Source organism: Lynx canadensis, chromosome C2 (genome assembly GCF_007474595.2).
Source record: "Lynx canadensis isolate LIC74 chromosome C2, mLynCan4.pri.v2, whole genome shotgun sequence".
Lineage (NCBI taxonomy): Eukaryota > Metazoa > Chordata > Mammalia > Carnivora > Felidae > Lynx > Lynx canadensis.
Window position 1 is genome coordinate 7,925,585 of NC_044311.2, and position 16,561 is coordinate 7,942,145.

General features: G+C 48.4%; 1 protein-coding gene across 4 annotated transcripts in view; it reads left to right on the forward strand.

The window, feature by feature from the left end:
- LOC115523343 (myosin VIIA and Rab interacting protein) overlaps positions 1–16,561 on the forward strand; it is a 373,872-nt gene that overhangs the window by 346,316 nt on the left and 10,995 nt on the right. For 3 of the 4 annotated variants that reach the window (XM_030329285.1, XM_030329288.1, XM_032594649.1), the window contains exons 12-14: positions 4,275–4,469; positions 12,159–12,320; positions 16,426–16,530. In XM_030329285.1, coding sequence (XP_030185145.1) covers positions 4,275–4,469; positions 12,159–12,320; positions 16,426–16,530 — 462 coding nt within the window. The remainder of the gene's footprint in view (positions 1–4,274; positions 4,470–12,158; positions 12,321–16,425; positions 16,531–16,561) is intronic. The other variant, XM_030329290.1, reaches the window with a different exon arrangement.

The window sequence follows — 16,561 nt, forward strand, 5'->3', positions numbered from 1 at the left end:
TGCTCTTCTGCCATTGAAATGGCCCCCGTGGCAGGACTCCCGCCTTCGAGCGGGACCTTCTGAAAGGTCTGCATCGGTCCTATTGTAGGTTACAGGCAGACAAGAAACAGGAGTCTTTGTTGAGGTTGCTTGTTCTGCTGCTGCTGTGAGCGATCAAGGGCACCGGAGAGTTTCTCATCACCCTCTCTGTACCCCGAGTGTAGACTGTTTGTTTCAGCCCCAGAGGTAGCAAAGTCGGCGTGATGGATGTGATGTTCCATATGAAGTCCCCATGAAGTCATGATGGCCCACGCAAGCATTTTATTTTTTTTATTTTTTTTAATGTTTATTTATTTATTTTTGAGAAAGAGAGAGGAGAGAGAGAATGAGCAGGGGAGGGCCAGAGAGAGACACGGAATCCAAAGCAGGCTCCAGGCTCTGAGCTGTCAGCGGGGCTTGAACCCATGAGCCGTGAGATCATGACCTGAGCCGAAGTCGGACACTTAACCGACCGAGCCATCCGGGGCCCCCCACACAAGCATTTTAAATGGGAATCGCACGGGTATCTGGTGCCTGATACAATTTGCCATTTAACTTGTATCTCTTTGACAGCTGGGAGGTTGAATTTGTTACTGCGTGGCCGTTTTCATTCTGTCATCTGTGGGGACTTGGCCCCAAGTGTCAGTGAGGCCACCTTCCCGTTTGGAAGTTGTCCCTACTCTGTGGGCTAATGTCCACACTTTCACCTCTCCCTATTTGATCCCATGAAACTGTCACACTGGACCCATCTTATAATTGCTATCTGGAGTACCATCAGCCACCGCAGTAGCTCGCTTTGGGCTCTCCAGTTGTGTTCTGTTGGTGCCATTCAGCTCGGCTCTCTGGGGCTATGAGCAATAAAGCAGAGGGTCCTTTACCTCTTCACTTCTCCCACACATGGGGCTCCCTGCCAGCACCCGGGTCCACACCAGCTTTTCATCTGAACAAGATCCCGTCCAGTGCTAAATCTAGCTTTATTTAACGTAACTGTACAAGGTGCTTTCTACTTTTAACTCTGGACCGGGCAGGGAGCGGGACATTTACATAACAAGTCCGTGTCAGCCCTGCACCAAATCTTCTGGTCTCCTTAATTGGACCAGCGAGTAAACCAAGGAGCAGGGAGGCTTGGAGCCCCTCTCCTGCCATGTGGCTAATTAAATCCCAGGTATCTTAATTTCCAGTCCACACACTGTTCGCACCCACCCCCACATCCAAGCAAAAAGCCCCGTCAGCCCTTTGTAGTGGACAAGTAGACCTGATTCCCTGCCGGGGTTGATGGTTTCCAGTTTGCACTTGCCCACGGAGAGCTCACCACCAGACAGAGGACAGTGGTCCCGCCGACTGGCTCACCAACCAGAGAGATCTTGTCCAGTTTTCATACTCTTTCTTTCTTTCTTTCTTTCTTTCTTTCTTTCTTTCTTTCTTTCTTTCTTTCTTTCTTTCTTTCTTCTTTCTTTTTGGCCACTTCCCCCAGCTGGCAGCTAGTTCGCTTCTGAACTTTCCCGGGGCTTCCCCCAGACCACAGATCTTCCCATTAAAGCTGTGGCTGCTGTCCTCAGACCGGCCACCGGGGACCCCATGCTCTGACTCAGCGGCACATGCAGACGGCCTTCAGGGGACAGGAAAGTATGTCTGCACGTCCAGTGGCGGGGGTAGGACTAGAGGTGTGCCTCGAGGGCAGGGACTTCATCCACTGTCCACTGCTTGATCCCAGCACCTAGAGCAGAGCCTGCCCACCACAGACCACCCCCAGTGAAATATGTAGGGTGAGCCATGTGGGGACTGCAGAGACCTGGGAAGTACATGTCTCAAGGAAGGCATTCTCGTCCAAAAAAAAACCCAAAAGCATACCCCTGGGCAATGTTTGGCTTCCAGCGTGCAACCCCTGTGGCTGAATAAACAACACTATTTATGGATGGAATGGAACAGTGGCCGCCAAGCAACATGGATGCCCAGCTTTGACGCGATATGTTCAGTCGGAGTCAGGATGCAGATAACCCTTCCTGGCGAAGCACCTCTTAAACACTTCCCATCAATAACCCTGGCCCTTGAATGACCCTGCGCCCACTGGGGACGTGTGTCCATCTTCACACTTTTCCCTCCTACTGTGCTGTGGTCCTTTGTTCTTCTTCGGAGTCTCCTAGTCATACGTTTTTCTTTTCAAAAAACTGTACAAGGACACCTCTTCTACCAAAGAGGGGGCAGAGTTTCTAAACACGAGCTCACATGCTAAGAGCAGGGCAACGCATCTGCTTTCGTACCTACAACGTTGCCTCTTCTGAAACGGACGCGAGCCGACAGTGGTATAGCCGTGTCGTGCCAAAGTCATGCCGAGCCCCGTTCATCCTCGCCTTGTGCCACGGCAAGTCCCAGCGTCCTGGAAAGTGGCGGGGTAGCCCCTGCAAGTCCCTCCTCAGATAAAGAGTTGGCACTGGCTGCTGGCCCTATTCTACTGGGTCTGTGTACTTTCCCTTCCATTCCCTTCTCCTGACACCGCAGACCGAATTGTTTGGGTTTATAGCAAATCCCTTAAACCGAAAGGAGTGTGGCCGTTGGGTCAGGCAAGCAGCTGTTGTGGAGTGGACGGGCTAGATGGGCCCTCTTATCACAGGTGCCCTAAGCCTACAAAAATTTGACAGATAGGAGACCATGTGCATGGAAGGCCAGAGCCAGTTTCTAGACTGTGGACTCACTCACTGATTTGTCACTCAAACACTTTGATTCCCTAGTGAATTGGGAAGGGTGTCAAAACATCCTCTGGGGCGCCCGGGTGGCTCAGTCGGTTCAGCATTCAACTTCAGCTCAGGTCATGATCTCACCGTCTACGAGTTCGAGCCCTGCGTCGGGCTCTGTGCTGACAGCTCGGAGCCTGGAGCCTGCTTCGGATTCTGTGTCTCCCTCTCTCTCTGCCCCTCTCCTGCTCACACTCTTTCTCTCACCCTCAAAAGTAAATAAACATTAAAAATTAAAAAAAAAAATCCTCCAGCAAAACAAAACCTGCAGTAGCATCATCTGCTTGGAGGAACAGGCTTTGCAAAATCAAGCCATAGCTGCCATTAACATTTTGGCCAGGATACGTGAGTCAGAAGGGTACCTTAGAAGGTACCAAAGGGATTAAAATTCCAGATTTTCTTGAAACACTTTACTGGTAAATGGTAAACACACACACACACACACACACACACACACACTTGCATCCGCAATATTTGAGTTCCAATTTACAAACCCTTCGATAGGATAAATAAACTTGATCATAGGTAGATGCCATTACTATCAAGAAACATTGATCTCCAGCTTATAATGATGTTCTATGTCCTGATGAACTTGAAGATGCAGATAATTCTTGGTGGTTGAAGTGCCCCTGCTCCATCAATGACTTTGGCCCAGATCCTGATTGTAATTTTCAGCCATGAATGTAAAAGCAGGAACTGACTTACGTCGGTAAGGAATCTTTTCAGCCACAGATAACAGAAAAAGAAGTGGGGTAGGAGAACATCAGCTAGATCTCTTCACTGGGTTAGGAAAACAGGAGCTTTGCTAGAGACCCCCTCAGCAGGCTTTCCTGTCGGGCTCACTGGGTAGAACTGTGTCACATGCCTGCCCCTGGCTACAGAGGGGTGGCGAATGGAGTGCTCTGTCCCGCCTCTGTGGTAGAGGAGAGCAAGGGAGAATGGGCTGGAGAAGAGGTGTGTGTGAGCTAACACACGGGGGGCTACCGAACCCTTCAGGGAAACTCTTCCACTCTCATTCCACACATGACAAAACAGAGTTCCAGAGGCACGAAGTCACTTGGTCGAGATCCCAGCACCAGATGAAGGGAGAACCAGATCTGGAGCCCAGGTCTCTTAACATCCAGTCCAGACCTACTAGACCACACCATGGATGTGGTTTGACAGAGTCTGTGACTGACGTTCTGTTGAGGACATAGAATGCCATGCAAACAGTGAGGTGATGCGTCTAAAACCACCAGCAGTGGGCCGAAGATGTGGTAGCCTCGGCTTGAGGTCTCCTTCCTTCTCGAGGGATCAAATAACCCCATGTGAGTCCCAGAAGCGAGGCCGTGTCAAATCAGGCCTCCTCCAGGCGCCTTCCTGCTGTGTAGATTTTTTTTTAGCTTCTCGTTCCTTCGGCACAGCGATGTTTATGTGTTATGATGGAATAAGTCTCATGATGAGCACCAGATAATGTGGAATTCCCTTGTCATTGTTAATGTGCTGTTCTTGTCTTCTGTCCCCTTCTGTTATTGGGCCAAACAGAAGTATTCTGCTGTTTCTCTCTGCAACATCTCCACAGAAGTCCTGAAAGTCATCAACGCCACCGAGGAGCTGATAGCAGAGTCCGCAGGGCCCTGGGAGTTCCCACCTGTCCCTCCCGACAGAGAGAAGGGGACATTTCCTCTTGGGACAGACCAAGTGAGACTGGATGAACAGCTGACTTCTCTGGAAGAAAACGTAAGCCGGTGTGGGTGTTCCCTGTCTCGGGCAAACATAAGAAGAAACTGATGACGTTGTGACCCGTCACAGACAGTGCAAGGACACATGCACGCCACACAACGTAGCAAGTATATCCTCAGGGAGGGTGTCAGGCCTGGTCCTCCAGAAGCGGACCCTGAGGAGAGGATAGGCGATTTCTTTCGGAAGTGCTCCCCCAGGGAGGCTCATCAGGGAGCGGGGAAGGACTGGGGAAAGCTAAGGGGTCAAGCAAAGGTGTGACCTTAGACCAAGAGTCGCTTTGACCTGTAGGGAGCCCTGGGGTGTTAGCTGCATCTCAGGGTTGTCTTGACGCGAGCCAAAGGAACTGGCTTTTTCTACCCAGCCAGCAGGCACTTCGGTCTCTTGGCAAGCAAGCCAAATGTAGACACTTCTGTCTACACTAGCCCCAGGCGGTCTGGTGTGTAGGGCTGAGCGGGTGGGAACCCAGGCACACTGAAGCTGGGGGGGGGGGGGGGGGGATGCAGAAACTACAAAAGGGCCCCGGGAGGATCCAGGTGGGGCACTGCCAGTGCCACTGCAGGGCAGGGGCGTGGTTGCCCGCGGAACTTAGGTCACAAGTGGTCTGCCCAGCTTACAGGTCTGTTTGCCAGTAGGGCGTTTTTCTAGCCTCCCTCGGGAGGAAAGGATGGAGGGAACAGATTCTTCCATATAGGTATCCCCGCTCATCGCCGAGCGTTTTCAGAAATGTCTGATGAGAATTTGCCAACCCTTCAGACGAGGGGGTGACACAGAGAGATCTGGAACATTAGCCCCTTGGGCCACACTCACCATCACCAGCTGGCAGAGCCCTGCCCATGAATCAGATACCAAATGAAGTCGGGTGGTTCCATCTTCCCACGCCCAGCAAGAACCAACCCTGATTTTGGGGCGCTGTCAGGAATGCAGCTCCCAGAAATCAGGACCGGTTGGTAGAGGCAATTTTTGCAGAAAGTGGCAACAACGACAAATCAGAATGCCTCCAGGTTAAAAAAAAAAAAAAGTGCCAATAGTCGCTTTATCTTAAAAGGTAAAGACTCTCTCCCTCTGAATTCCCACAAAACCTGAGCAGAGGTCTGTCTGCCAGTTAACGTCACTTGGCTGCCCTTTCTGTCCACTCGTCTGTCCCCATTAGATCGGCACCACTTACATTTTGGGTTCGATAATTCTTTGTTGGGCGGGGAGAGCGTCCTGTACGGTAGAGCATGTTCAGCACCCCAGCACCTACCCACGAGATGCCGGTAACAGCACCCTTCTAACTGTGACCATCAAAATGTCTCCAGATGTTGCCAAACATCAGAGAGGGAGATGCACGGAGGTGCAGTCGCCCCCAGATTAGGAATCAGGTGTATAAATCCCTGAAGACCAGGGTCCTGCACATCACGAGCTCCAGCCCTTGCCCAGAGCCTGACACAGAGGTGCTCAAAGAATGTGGTTACCTGATAGAAGATTCAGATGAATGAAGTCCTTTTTTTTTTTTCTTTTTTTTTTTTTTCCGGAAAAAATGTTTTGCTTCTGACGCGTCGGGCCTCTGTTCTTTAAATACGTCTATAATACGGTTCTCTCAGTGCTGATGGTCCTACAGTGGCCGTAATCCCCTGGACACATAGAAGTGAAAAAGTGAAAGTCAAGATATGGTTCACCAGGCAAGGGGCGTGGGTTTTTGTTTGTTCGTTTGTTTTACAAGGTATTGTATTTAAAAAAAAAAAAAAAATACAGTGCGTGAAATTTTCAGATTTAAATGACAACCGTGGGTTCCCGTGGCACACACTTAAAGCGAAGACAGCCTGCCTTTTTTGCCCTCCAAGGGGGATATCGTGGGGGGTTTCATTTTGTAACGTCCTTTTATTACACGCTATGTCTCCTTTCCTGGGGTTCCTTAGCACTTTCAGTTCAAAACACATCCACTTAGCCGCCCATGTGAGAGGTCCCAAACCCCAGCAGGGACTGCGTTGCAGGCCGCCGTCTGTAGTGCACCTCACCCCTGCCCAGCGTCTGTAGTTTACTTCACCCCTGCGCGGTCCTGGGAGATGCCTCTCCTGGTCCCCAAGAGTTAACTGCCTCTTCCTCCTCCTCCCTTCCCCCCATCCAGCTCTTCAAACTGCACCTCAGAAGAAACTCCATAGCTGTTCCTTTGAATTCTCTGGGTTTTGAGTCAGAGAAGGGATGGCTGTTTTCTTTATCTCTTTAGAGACAGAGATCACAGCCCTGGGCGGGTCTGGCTCTGCGGTTTCCAGGATGGAATTCAGCGGAGCAGCAGAAGGGCAGGGAGATTCTTAAACCGGCCTCTGGGTGCAGTGATTTAATTAAACTGGGGCTTTTGTCTGTGTTCTAAAGAGCGGCTCCCACGTTCCTCATTTTCTCGCTGCCTGGCTCCTTTGTGCTCAGGGATGGGGACGGTCAGAAATAGCAACGGGGACACCTCTTGTCACCTTCTGAACATTGGCCACCGCAGACCGGCCCGGGGACTCAGAAATGAAAGAGAACATTGGCTCGAGAATGTTTCACCTTCAAAAATACTTCTGAAGGTTTCAGAGCTGCCTCCGATAACAAAAAAATGTCGTTCACATGGCGAATCTCCTGTTTTCACAAGGTGCCTTGTTAATCCACTTAATTAGAGTAGGGCTTGGGGACTTCAGAATTCCCTTAGTCTCTCTGTGTTGACACTTCTCACCTGCGGCCTGGCTGGGCACCGTGAAATCAGCTCTTGGCTCCCTTGCAGGCAGGGGGATCCTCGGGCCAATCCCAGCCTCCCCTGTGCACCAGGGGAGCTCAGTCCCTTGGATTGCGTGCCTGCGTCTCTTGTGTTTGAAGCTCTCGCTGACAGCTGTGGGTTGTAGGGTTCCATTGTACCTGCAGGGACTTGGCTGGGAAAGGCAAGTTTCGGGAAGGGACTACAATCTGAAGTGTGGGTAAGGTCCAGGGATGCTGCAGCCCCCAGGGAGTAGCAGTCGGTGGGGAGGCGGGCAAGCGGTCACCACCCCTGGGCAGTGGAGCCCAGGGAGGGCTGGAGCCTGGGGGATCGCCCCCTAGTGGGAGCTGTCACCAAGAAGCCCACACAGAGAGGGAGCAGGGGAAGGGAGACTAACTTCTTTCTCCTCCTGCCTTTGATCTCCTGGTGGTGTCTCCCACCGGCCCAACCCGCAAGGGGGCCTGGGTGATGAGGTCCACACAGGGCAGCCTGAGAACAGAGTGGGACAGAGAAGAGTGGAAAATGGATCTAGGAGTCCACAGAAGAACGGGCATGACCATTCTCAGACCTGTGGTGTGAGCAGTAGGGCCCCACAGAGGCCATCTTGTGGATTTATGCAGGGTTATGAGTAGGAGGGATGAGTCAGCTGCCTCACCCCTCCACTGCCACCATTTGAGGAACTCCCAGACAGCCTGGGGCACCCTGTAATTCCCGGCACAGAGGCAGTAGAGGGACAGTCCCAACTTCCCTTTTCGCACTACCCCGTAACTTTTGGCAACACCAAATCCGTCGCGTAGGTAGTGGCTGGAGACACCGGGGGACTTCCCCTTGAGGGGCCCCAGCTCTGCCACAGAATCCGGGACCGGGCAGAGGGTGTTGTCGGTCCTCCTCCTCAAGGCTCTCGGGTACCCCTACAGCACCGGAGAGGTTGTGGCCCTGGAGATGGTCCTGGCTCATCAGGTGCTCCTCTGCCCTCGAGAGCAAGCAAAGAATTGCTATCGGTTCCTGTCTAGCCTTAGTTCTCTAGAATGTGTTTCATGGAAGGTAAGTCTGACGAGATGCGATAAGACCAAATCGGTTTGATCAATCCGTATAGTGTCTTTCTAGGATCGTTGAGATACGGATTAGCACATTAAAGACTCCAAGAAGTCCTGCAGCAAAGAAATATGTTTCATTCTCTTCATCCTACAGGCTTTGACCACAAGGCCTCTTGAGACCAAAGTTAGGTCAAGTTCCTCCTTAATGAAACACCTGTTCTCGTCCCCTGGCCCACTTTGAGAAGGGCGTTTTGAACCAGGAGCCAGTCCATGGGGTCATGGGCATCAGTGGCTGGAGCTTGGAGAAGACACAGATTGCACAAACATGGGAGCCTTGGTTCTCGCCAAAAGTGGGCCTTTAGTCAGCCAGCAATTCCAGGTTCATGGTTTTCAAATGGGTTGTTTTTTTGTTGGTTTGGTTTTCTTTTTCTTAAGATTAGAATAACATTTCCACTGCTATAGAATGTTAACGTTTGTTATTTTAGCCCCAGCAACAGAGCCAAAGTCATGTTGATCTATAACCACAGTAACTCTAGGACTTGCAGGTCAGAGTTCAAAATGTAAAAAGTCATAACATAACATGGCAAGCAAGATTAAGTATCAGGCCACCATAGGACAGGGTGAATAAAGGCAAGGGAATTGGCATCAGCCCCCAGGAGCTCAAATCCCAGCTGCACCATTTCCCAGCTGCGAGGCCTGGGGAAGTCACCGGAACTCCAGGACCCAGTGTTCTCCTCCTTCACACCGTGACTGTAATAGCACCCACCTCAGGGACTGCCATGAGCAGTAAAGAAATGTCACATCAAACCCTTGGCTCAGCGCCTGGCTCCATAAATGTGTGTCGTCACCATCATCACCGTCACGGGCCCTTTCGGCTCCACCACCTTGGCGGTGAGTTCCCACTCAGCCCGCATCGGTGCCAAACCACAGAACCTTCCCTTTCCCCTCGTGCCAGGAGAGCAGGCTTTCAGGGAACACAGAGTAAAAGACGAACATTCTGGCCTTACTGAGCTATTTCATACGGGAGCTCGGAGGCTTGGAGCTATTTCATATTGCTTTGATTTGGCAGAGAAAACAAAGAACGTTAGCGGATGACCATGCTGAAGACAAAACAAGAGACCGTTGAGATGATACAGCTGTAGGGTGTGATGATGTTGAGTTTTGTGTGTTTCTGGAAAAATCCAGGCTCTTGAGACCCAAGTCACGTCGAGTTGTGTTTAACCCCATTGTCACGTTCAAATTATTGGTCTCATTTAAATAATAATTCCAAATTTTGTTTCATCGTACAACACTGTAAGTTTATATTTAAAATTATCCAGGGGCGCCTGGGTGGCTGTTGGGCGTCAGACTCTCTGTTTCAGCCCAGGTCACGATCTCATGGTTTCATGGGTTCGGGCTCTGCACTGACAGTGAGGAGCCTGCTTGGGATTCTCTCTCTCCCTCTCTCTCCACCCCTCCTTCGCTCACACTGTCTCTGTCTCTCTCAAATCAATAAAACTTAAAAAAAAAATTTTTAATAATAATAAAATAAAATTGCCTTATCAAGGGGTGCCTGGGCAGCTCAGTCGGTTAAGCTAAAGCTAAAGCTAAGGCTCAGGTCATGAGTTCGAGCCCCATGTCAGCCTCTCTGCTGTCAGCCCAGAGCCAGCTTCAGATCCTCTGTCTCCCTCTCTCTCTGCCCCTCCCCTGCTCGCTCTCTCCCTCTCAAAATTATATATTTTTAATTAAATAAAATTAAATATTTCTTAAAATTAAATAAAAATTAAAAAAATAAAATTATCTTATCAAAATACATTTACTTTTATCCTCTCTCCTTGTCTCTTCCTCCCTCTCTTTCTCTCTCCCAATTTTCTTTCCCTCTGAAGAGAAACTTTTAACTTCAGAACTTTTGAGAGACTAATTTTTAAGGTTTTCTACCCTCAAATAGCTTTGAAATATTCATCATTTCCTTCAGGTGACAAACAATAAAGGAGTGTATCTTGTTTTCAAGGCGAAGAATAAATGTCTTCTATTAAACTGTGAGGATCTTTTAGAAACACAAGTTCTCTGATACTCACATATGACCAAGAAATGCACAACTAAGGGCAAACTGAAATATGGCAGTTGTCAACAGACGTTTGATTCGTGGCCCACCATGCGACTGACGAATCGCTTAACACGACAGACGCCCACTACCCCAGTCAGTGCCGGAAGCCCCCCAGCCAAGCCCAAATTGTGCCTGGTGTGGCACCAGTGCTCATTCATCGGACCTGCACCTGCCTTTGCTGCACTCTGAAATGTTGTGTAGAATTGCCAAGGTTTTTTTTATTATTATTTAAAAAATGTTTAATGTTTACTTAGTTTTGAGATAAAGACAGAACGTGAGTGGGAGAGGGGCAGAGAGAAGGAGACACGGAATCCGAAGCAGGCTCCGGGCTCCGAGTTGTCAGCACAGAGCCCGACAGGGGCTGGAACTCATCAACTGTGAGATCACGACCTGAGCCGAAGTCAGATGCTGAACCACCTGAGCCACCCAGGCGCCCCTAAAATTACCAGTTTTGATGGAGATGCAGGAATCGGGCTGAGGAATTGACGGGGTTCTCAGTGTTCTTTCCCCAACTCACCAACACTCGGTGTAGCTCAGTGCAAAACGCTTGCTTGTCCTGTGTGCACAAGCTCTTGGCTTATCCCAACTCTGCTTTATTTAACTCAAGTTAAAAGAGCTTGTGTGACCACCGTGTGTTTTCATTCAAATCAACTCCAAATTGCTGCAATCACATGCTTAGAGCTTTGTGGATGTTGATTAAATTTCAAAAAACCCCTCGTAAGTAATTAGCTTCTTTAGATCAGAGTCATCCGGTGTTGTTGGTCATTTCATCCACGTTATTCTGTAGGCAGAAGGGAATTTGTTTCACTCCTCCCGTGGTCTGAATGATTCCAATGATTCTACCTTCTGTTTGCCCACTTTTACGGCAATCGCTGTATTAACTCCTGAGTCAACGTTTTTTTCCCTTTAATTTTTCCTCACATTACTCCCTTTGTCTGACTCTCTTTAATTTTCAGTAGCTCTCAAAAAACTGTCTTCCTTGACAGATGAATAGAGTGGACAGGTTTGTTTTAACATCGCGCTTTTTTCTAAGAAATAAACTATTTTCCTGCTGTGAATTTCAGGTCCCTTTTAATGCCCTTCACCTGCTCCAAGCAAGCTGTAGGTAATCAATCAGAGATAATTCATTCGACATGTTTTAAATTGTTGTTTTAAATTAATTTCATGTCTTTTATGTTTTCTGAATTTTTCTCAATTACTAAATGCCAAGCAAAAAAATTTTTTTAATTTTAATTTTTTTTAATTTTTATTTAAATTCAAGTTAGTTAACATTCCGTGTACTAGTAGCTTCAGGAGTAGAATTTAGTGATTCATTGCTCACATATAACACCCAGTGCTCATCCCAACAAGTGTCTTCCTTAACGCCCATCATCCATTTAGCCCACCCCCCTCCAACACCCCTCCAGCAACCCTCAGTTTGTTCTCCATGTTTAAGAGTCTCTTATGGTTTGCCTCCTTCTCTGTTTTCGTCTTATTTTTCCTCAAACAAAATTTTTATTGGAAAAATCACATCACGAGTTGTTCTTTGCTTCTTCTGTCTTGGTATTCTGGTTGTTTGAATCACCGGACAAATTTGCAACTTATGTAGCTGACGCCATGTACTTTGGAGTATTTTATCAGATTTTCAAAACTTATAAGTTGCTTTTTCTTGCCAGAAAGTTGAGGCAGGGGAGGTGCAGTTGACGGGGAGGGGGTGGTAAGACCTCATGCTACCATTTAAGCGTGAAGAAGGTTTATAGATGGGGACATCCCCTGGCTTTTCCCCCAGTGCTGAGCCTGAATCACCTGGGCGCCCATAAGGGACCCCAACAGTCCTGGTTCCAAATCCTGAGCTCAAGGCTGCACCCCCTCTGCAGGTGTACCTGGCGGCAGGCACCGTGTATGGACTCGAAGGCCAGCTGAGTGAACTGGAGGATGCCGCCCGCTGCATCCACAGTGGCACCGATGAGACCGAACTGGCGGATCTGGAGGACCAGGTGGCCACGGCTGCAGCCCAGGTTCACCACGCTGAGCTCCAGGTAAGAACCCCCTCCCGCCCAGATGGAGGACCACCGTGAACGAGGGGAGAGCACCCCATCTTCCACAAGAATTATTGCAAATCCTTTGTATCAGCTCCCTAGCACACTCGCATTGTCCTTTCGGGTGGATTCCACCAAACCCTCCTTCTAAAAAATATATCAGAATTTTCTTTAAACCTATGTTGCCTTCCTCTTTGACAAATTCTCTGACCCACAGGCAGATCTCCTTGCTATATAGGTTCCCATTGCATCTCAAAACCACCCTCCCCTAACCTGTATCACACGGTTGATGACTTACTTGATGCCCTTTTCCCCTCTATACACTAAGAGCCCCATGAGGACATGACTATAGCTGTCTAGCTTAACACGATAACTTCAGTGCCTGACATCTGACATGGCTTTAGCACTTTGAATAAAACTGGGGTGAATAGCTGAATGAAACTGAAAATGTAGATTTCTTTATGAAAGAAATAAGGAAAGAAAGAAAGAAAGAAGAGAAAGAGAAAGAAAGGAAGAAAAACAAAGAAAGAAAGAAAGAGGGAAAGAGAAAGAGGAAGAAAAACAAAAAAGAAGAAAGAAAGAAAAAAGAAAGAAAAGAGAAAGAGAAAGAAAGGAGAAAAAAGAAGAAAGAAAAAAAAGAGAGAAAGAAAGGAAGAAAAAAAAAAGAAAGAAGAAAGAGAAAGAAGAAAGGAAGAAAAAACAAAAAGAAGAAAGAGAAAGAGAAAGAGGAAGAAAAAAAAGAAGAAAGAAGAAAGAAAGAAAGAAAGAAAGAGAGAAAGAGGAAGAAAACAAAAATAGAAAGAAAGAAAGAAAGAAAGAAACAAAGAACAAGAGAAGAGAGAAAGAGAAGAGGAAGAAAAAAAAAAGAAGAAAAAAGAAAAGAAAGAAAGAAAAAAAGAAGACAAAAAATAAGAAAGAAAGAAAGAAGAAGAAGAAAAAAAACAAAAGAAGAAGAAGAAAGAAAAAAGAAAGAAAGGAAAAAAACAAAAAAAAAAAGAAAGAAAAGAATAGAAAGAAAGAAAAAAACAATAGAAAGAAGAAAAGAAAGAAAGAAGAAAACAAAGGAAAAAGAGAAAGAAAAAGAAAAAAAAAAGAAAAAAGAGAGAAAGAGAAGAAAGGAAGAAAAACAAAAAAGGAAGAAAGAAGGAAAGAAAAGATTTCTCAGACCAGTATTTTGATGATTTAGATATGGCCTTTTCAGAACTGAAATGATATTATCTGTAAGACAGATAGTATCATTGTGATATTAGCTTGTGAAGACACTTGTTTGCATCTTGCACGGATATCCCCGTGGCCTCTGACTCTGGATCAGAATTGATTGTGGACTAAGTCACTGATGCTCAAAGTGGGGTCCTTGAGACGTGCTGGTAAGACGTGCAGTGTGAGCTCAGTACAAACCCCTGGTTCACGGATGGACACCTTGCATCCCTAAACTGTATCCTAGGAAAACTGGGGTCGGTAGAAACCACCTATGGAGAGAGAAGATGACAGTCTTGCGTGGTAATTATTTTTTCAACCAGGATTTTTGTTTTAGAGAGTCAAAAATCACAACCGCCACTGACAGCGGGAAGCACTCTTGAGAGTGTGAGCGCGCCCATTCTCCACCCTGTGGGTGCGTTAACACTGTGTGCTATAGGTGTGGTCTCTTTGGACACGGCCCCGCCAACTATTCATTATCAGCAAGAATGACTGAAGAGCGTCTCTCCCCAAATACAAATCATTTCCCATAAGTGCCACCTAACCTTTAATCCGTTTGCCATAAAGCTACAGAAAGCGGGATCAAATCTCTTGTTTTCTGGGGTACACTCTGCAGCAAATAACTTCTTGAATGGTTTAGCCAGAAGTAATATTATTTGCGGGTGTCTGAGAGGGTTATATTGGATAATTAGTTATTCCTGCTTCTAGATTTCTCCGGTCTTCAATTGTAAGAGCTGTGTTTTATGGGAGAAAATCCTGTAGTCCAAACTACCATTTTCTGTGTTTGAGTGTGCCTGGTTTTTCCACGTTTTTAAACATTACAGTAACGTTATCAATAATACCTAGTGTTCAGCGGGCCTTTCTTTGTGCCAAAAGTTGTACTTGGCGCTTGACCTCCTTATTGTAATGAATCCTTCCAGCAACTCCACGAGGGGCTCCGTGATGTGTCCCCTTTCATTTCTAGGGAGCCTGAGGATCAGAAAGGTTATCCCACTTGCCCAAGGTCAAATAACTAGCGGGTGATGGAGCCAGGGTTTTAACCTCTCTGACCTCACGGCCACGTTCTTCACCAGCCTGCGCCGTGTGGCTTCCTGAGAAACGTGTCGGTGCTGCCTTCAGTCCCGCAGACACTCGCATCAGTGCCCTTCATTGGCAGAGGAGGGCATCAGCCCTGCCTTCGGTTTTATGGACCTTGTCTCGATCCGGGAACCGAACTGCGGGCCGCTGTCAGAGCAGGAACCTCACACTCCCTGTAGTCTGCCCTTAAAGGACAGATGTGTCGTGAGCAGCTCAAGAGAGTGCAGGGATAGGGGAGGGAGGGGGGACCTCAGGGCAGGGGTCACGCACACTGCAGCCGCCTTTCAGGTTTCCTGCCTGACACCCCAGTAACACTCAGGCTGCGTGGGGAGAGCAGCAAGACGGCTGGGACCCCTGCCTCCTGCCGCCCCTCCACCGGCCCCCTCCGGCCTCTTCCTGTGTCCCCCACGGCACATCCTCTGAGAACGTGGCGGTGTGGCAAGAGCATGAGCGTTGGCATGAATCCGGAGCTCTGCCCCAGACCAGCTGTGAAACGTTGGCCGTATTACTTACCCTCGGAGCCACGGTCTCCCCATCTTTCAAAGCACGGTACCTGCGTCACAGGTTCACGAATGAGTCCGTGAGCGAAGCGTGAACGAGGTCGCATATTTAAAGCGCCTCGCATGATGGCAGCACATACTAATGCTCTTTTCCGGGAGCAGGGACTGTTGTCTTCTTCAACCCTGGGGACCTGATGGATCAGGCTTCTTTCTGGGCCCTGAGACCCGGAAAGAAGAGGCCCAGGGAGAACAGGGAGTTTCTCAAGGCACTTGTCCTTTTAGTGAAAGAAACGGACTTGAACCAGGGGCTGTTGGACCTCCCTCCTAAGAGCCGGTGCTCTGCGGTTTTGGTTCATGGAGTCATGGGAGATGGAAGGGCCTCTAAACCATACCTGCCTTTCAAAGCTCACATCAAGTGTTGCCTGCTATAGAAGCCTTCCCTGACCACCTTTCACACCCTCCGCCCCCGGGCTGAGCCAGGAGGCCCTGGGCCACGGTTCCCATCATGCCCCAGGCTTCCATTTATCCCCAGAAATACTCTGACAAGGGTGTTGATACAGTCTGGAGCTACCAAGCTAGACATGTAAATTTACAAAGAAAAACCTATGCTGTTTTTTTACTATGGCACTAGATGGAGAAGGGCCTCGTAGAAGTTGAATGAATGAGGGGCACGTGGCTGGCTCAGTCAGCAGAGCACAGGATTCTTGATCTCAGGGTTGTGAGTTCGAGCCCCACGTTGTGTGTAAAGGTTACTTAAAAAATAAAATCTTAAAAAAAAGCAAGTTGAGTAAATGAGTATACATAAAGGCAGATTTAATCTTTATAGATTCCTAACACTTTTTTAAATGTTTTTATTATTTTTGAGAGAGAGAGAGAGAGAGGGTGAATGGGAGGGGCAGAGAGAGAGGGAGACACAGAAAAGGAAGCAGGCTCCAGGCTCTGAGCCATCAGCCCAGAGCCCGACGCGGGGCTCGAACTCACGGACCGTGAGATCGTGACCTGAGCCGAAGTCGGACGCTTAACCGACGGAGCCACCCAGGCGCCCCGAATTTTTTTATTATTTTTGAGAGAGAGAGAGAGACAGAGGGCGAATGGGAGGGACAGAGAGAGAGGGAGACACAGAAAAGGAAGCAGGCTCCAGGCTCTGAGCTGTCAGCACAGAGCCCGACGCGGGGCTCGAACCCACAAACTGTGAGATCGAGACCTGAGCCGAAGTCCAACGCTTAACCGACTGAGCCACCCAGATGCCCCGAGGTTCCTGACACTTTTGACAAAGATTCTCCCCTCCTGTGCTTTTTCGCCTACCAATTCTGTCTTTCTGTTGCATTAAGATTTCTGATATTGAGAGCCGGATTTCAGCCCTGACCATTGCAGGATTAAACATAGCACCGTGTGTCCGCCTCACAAGAAGACGCGATCAGAAGCAAAGGAACCAGGTGCGTTTGTCCCTCACTCCCTCTGTTGGAC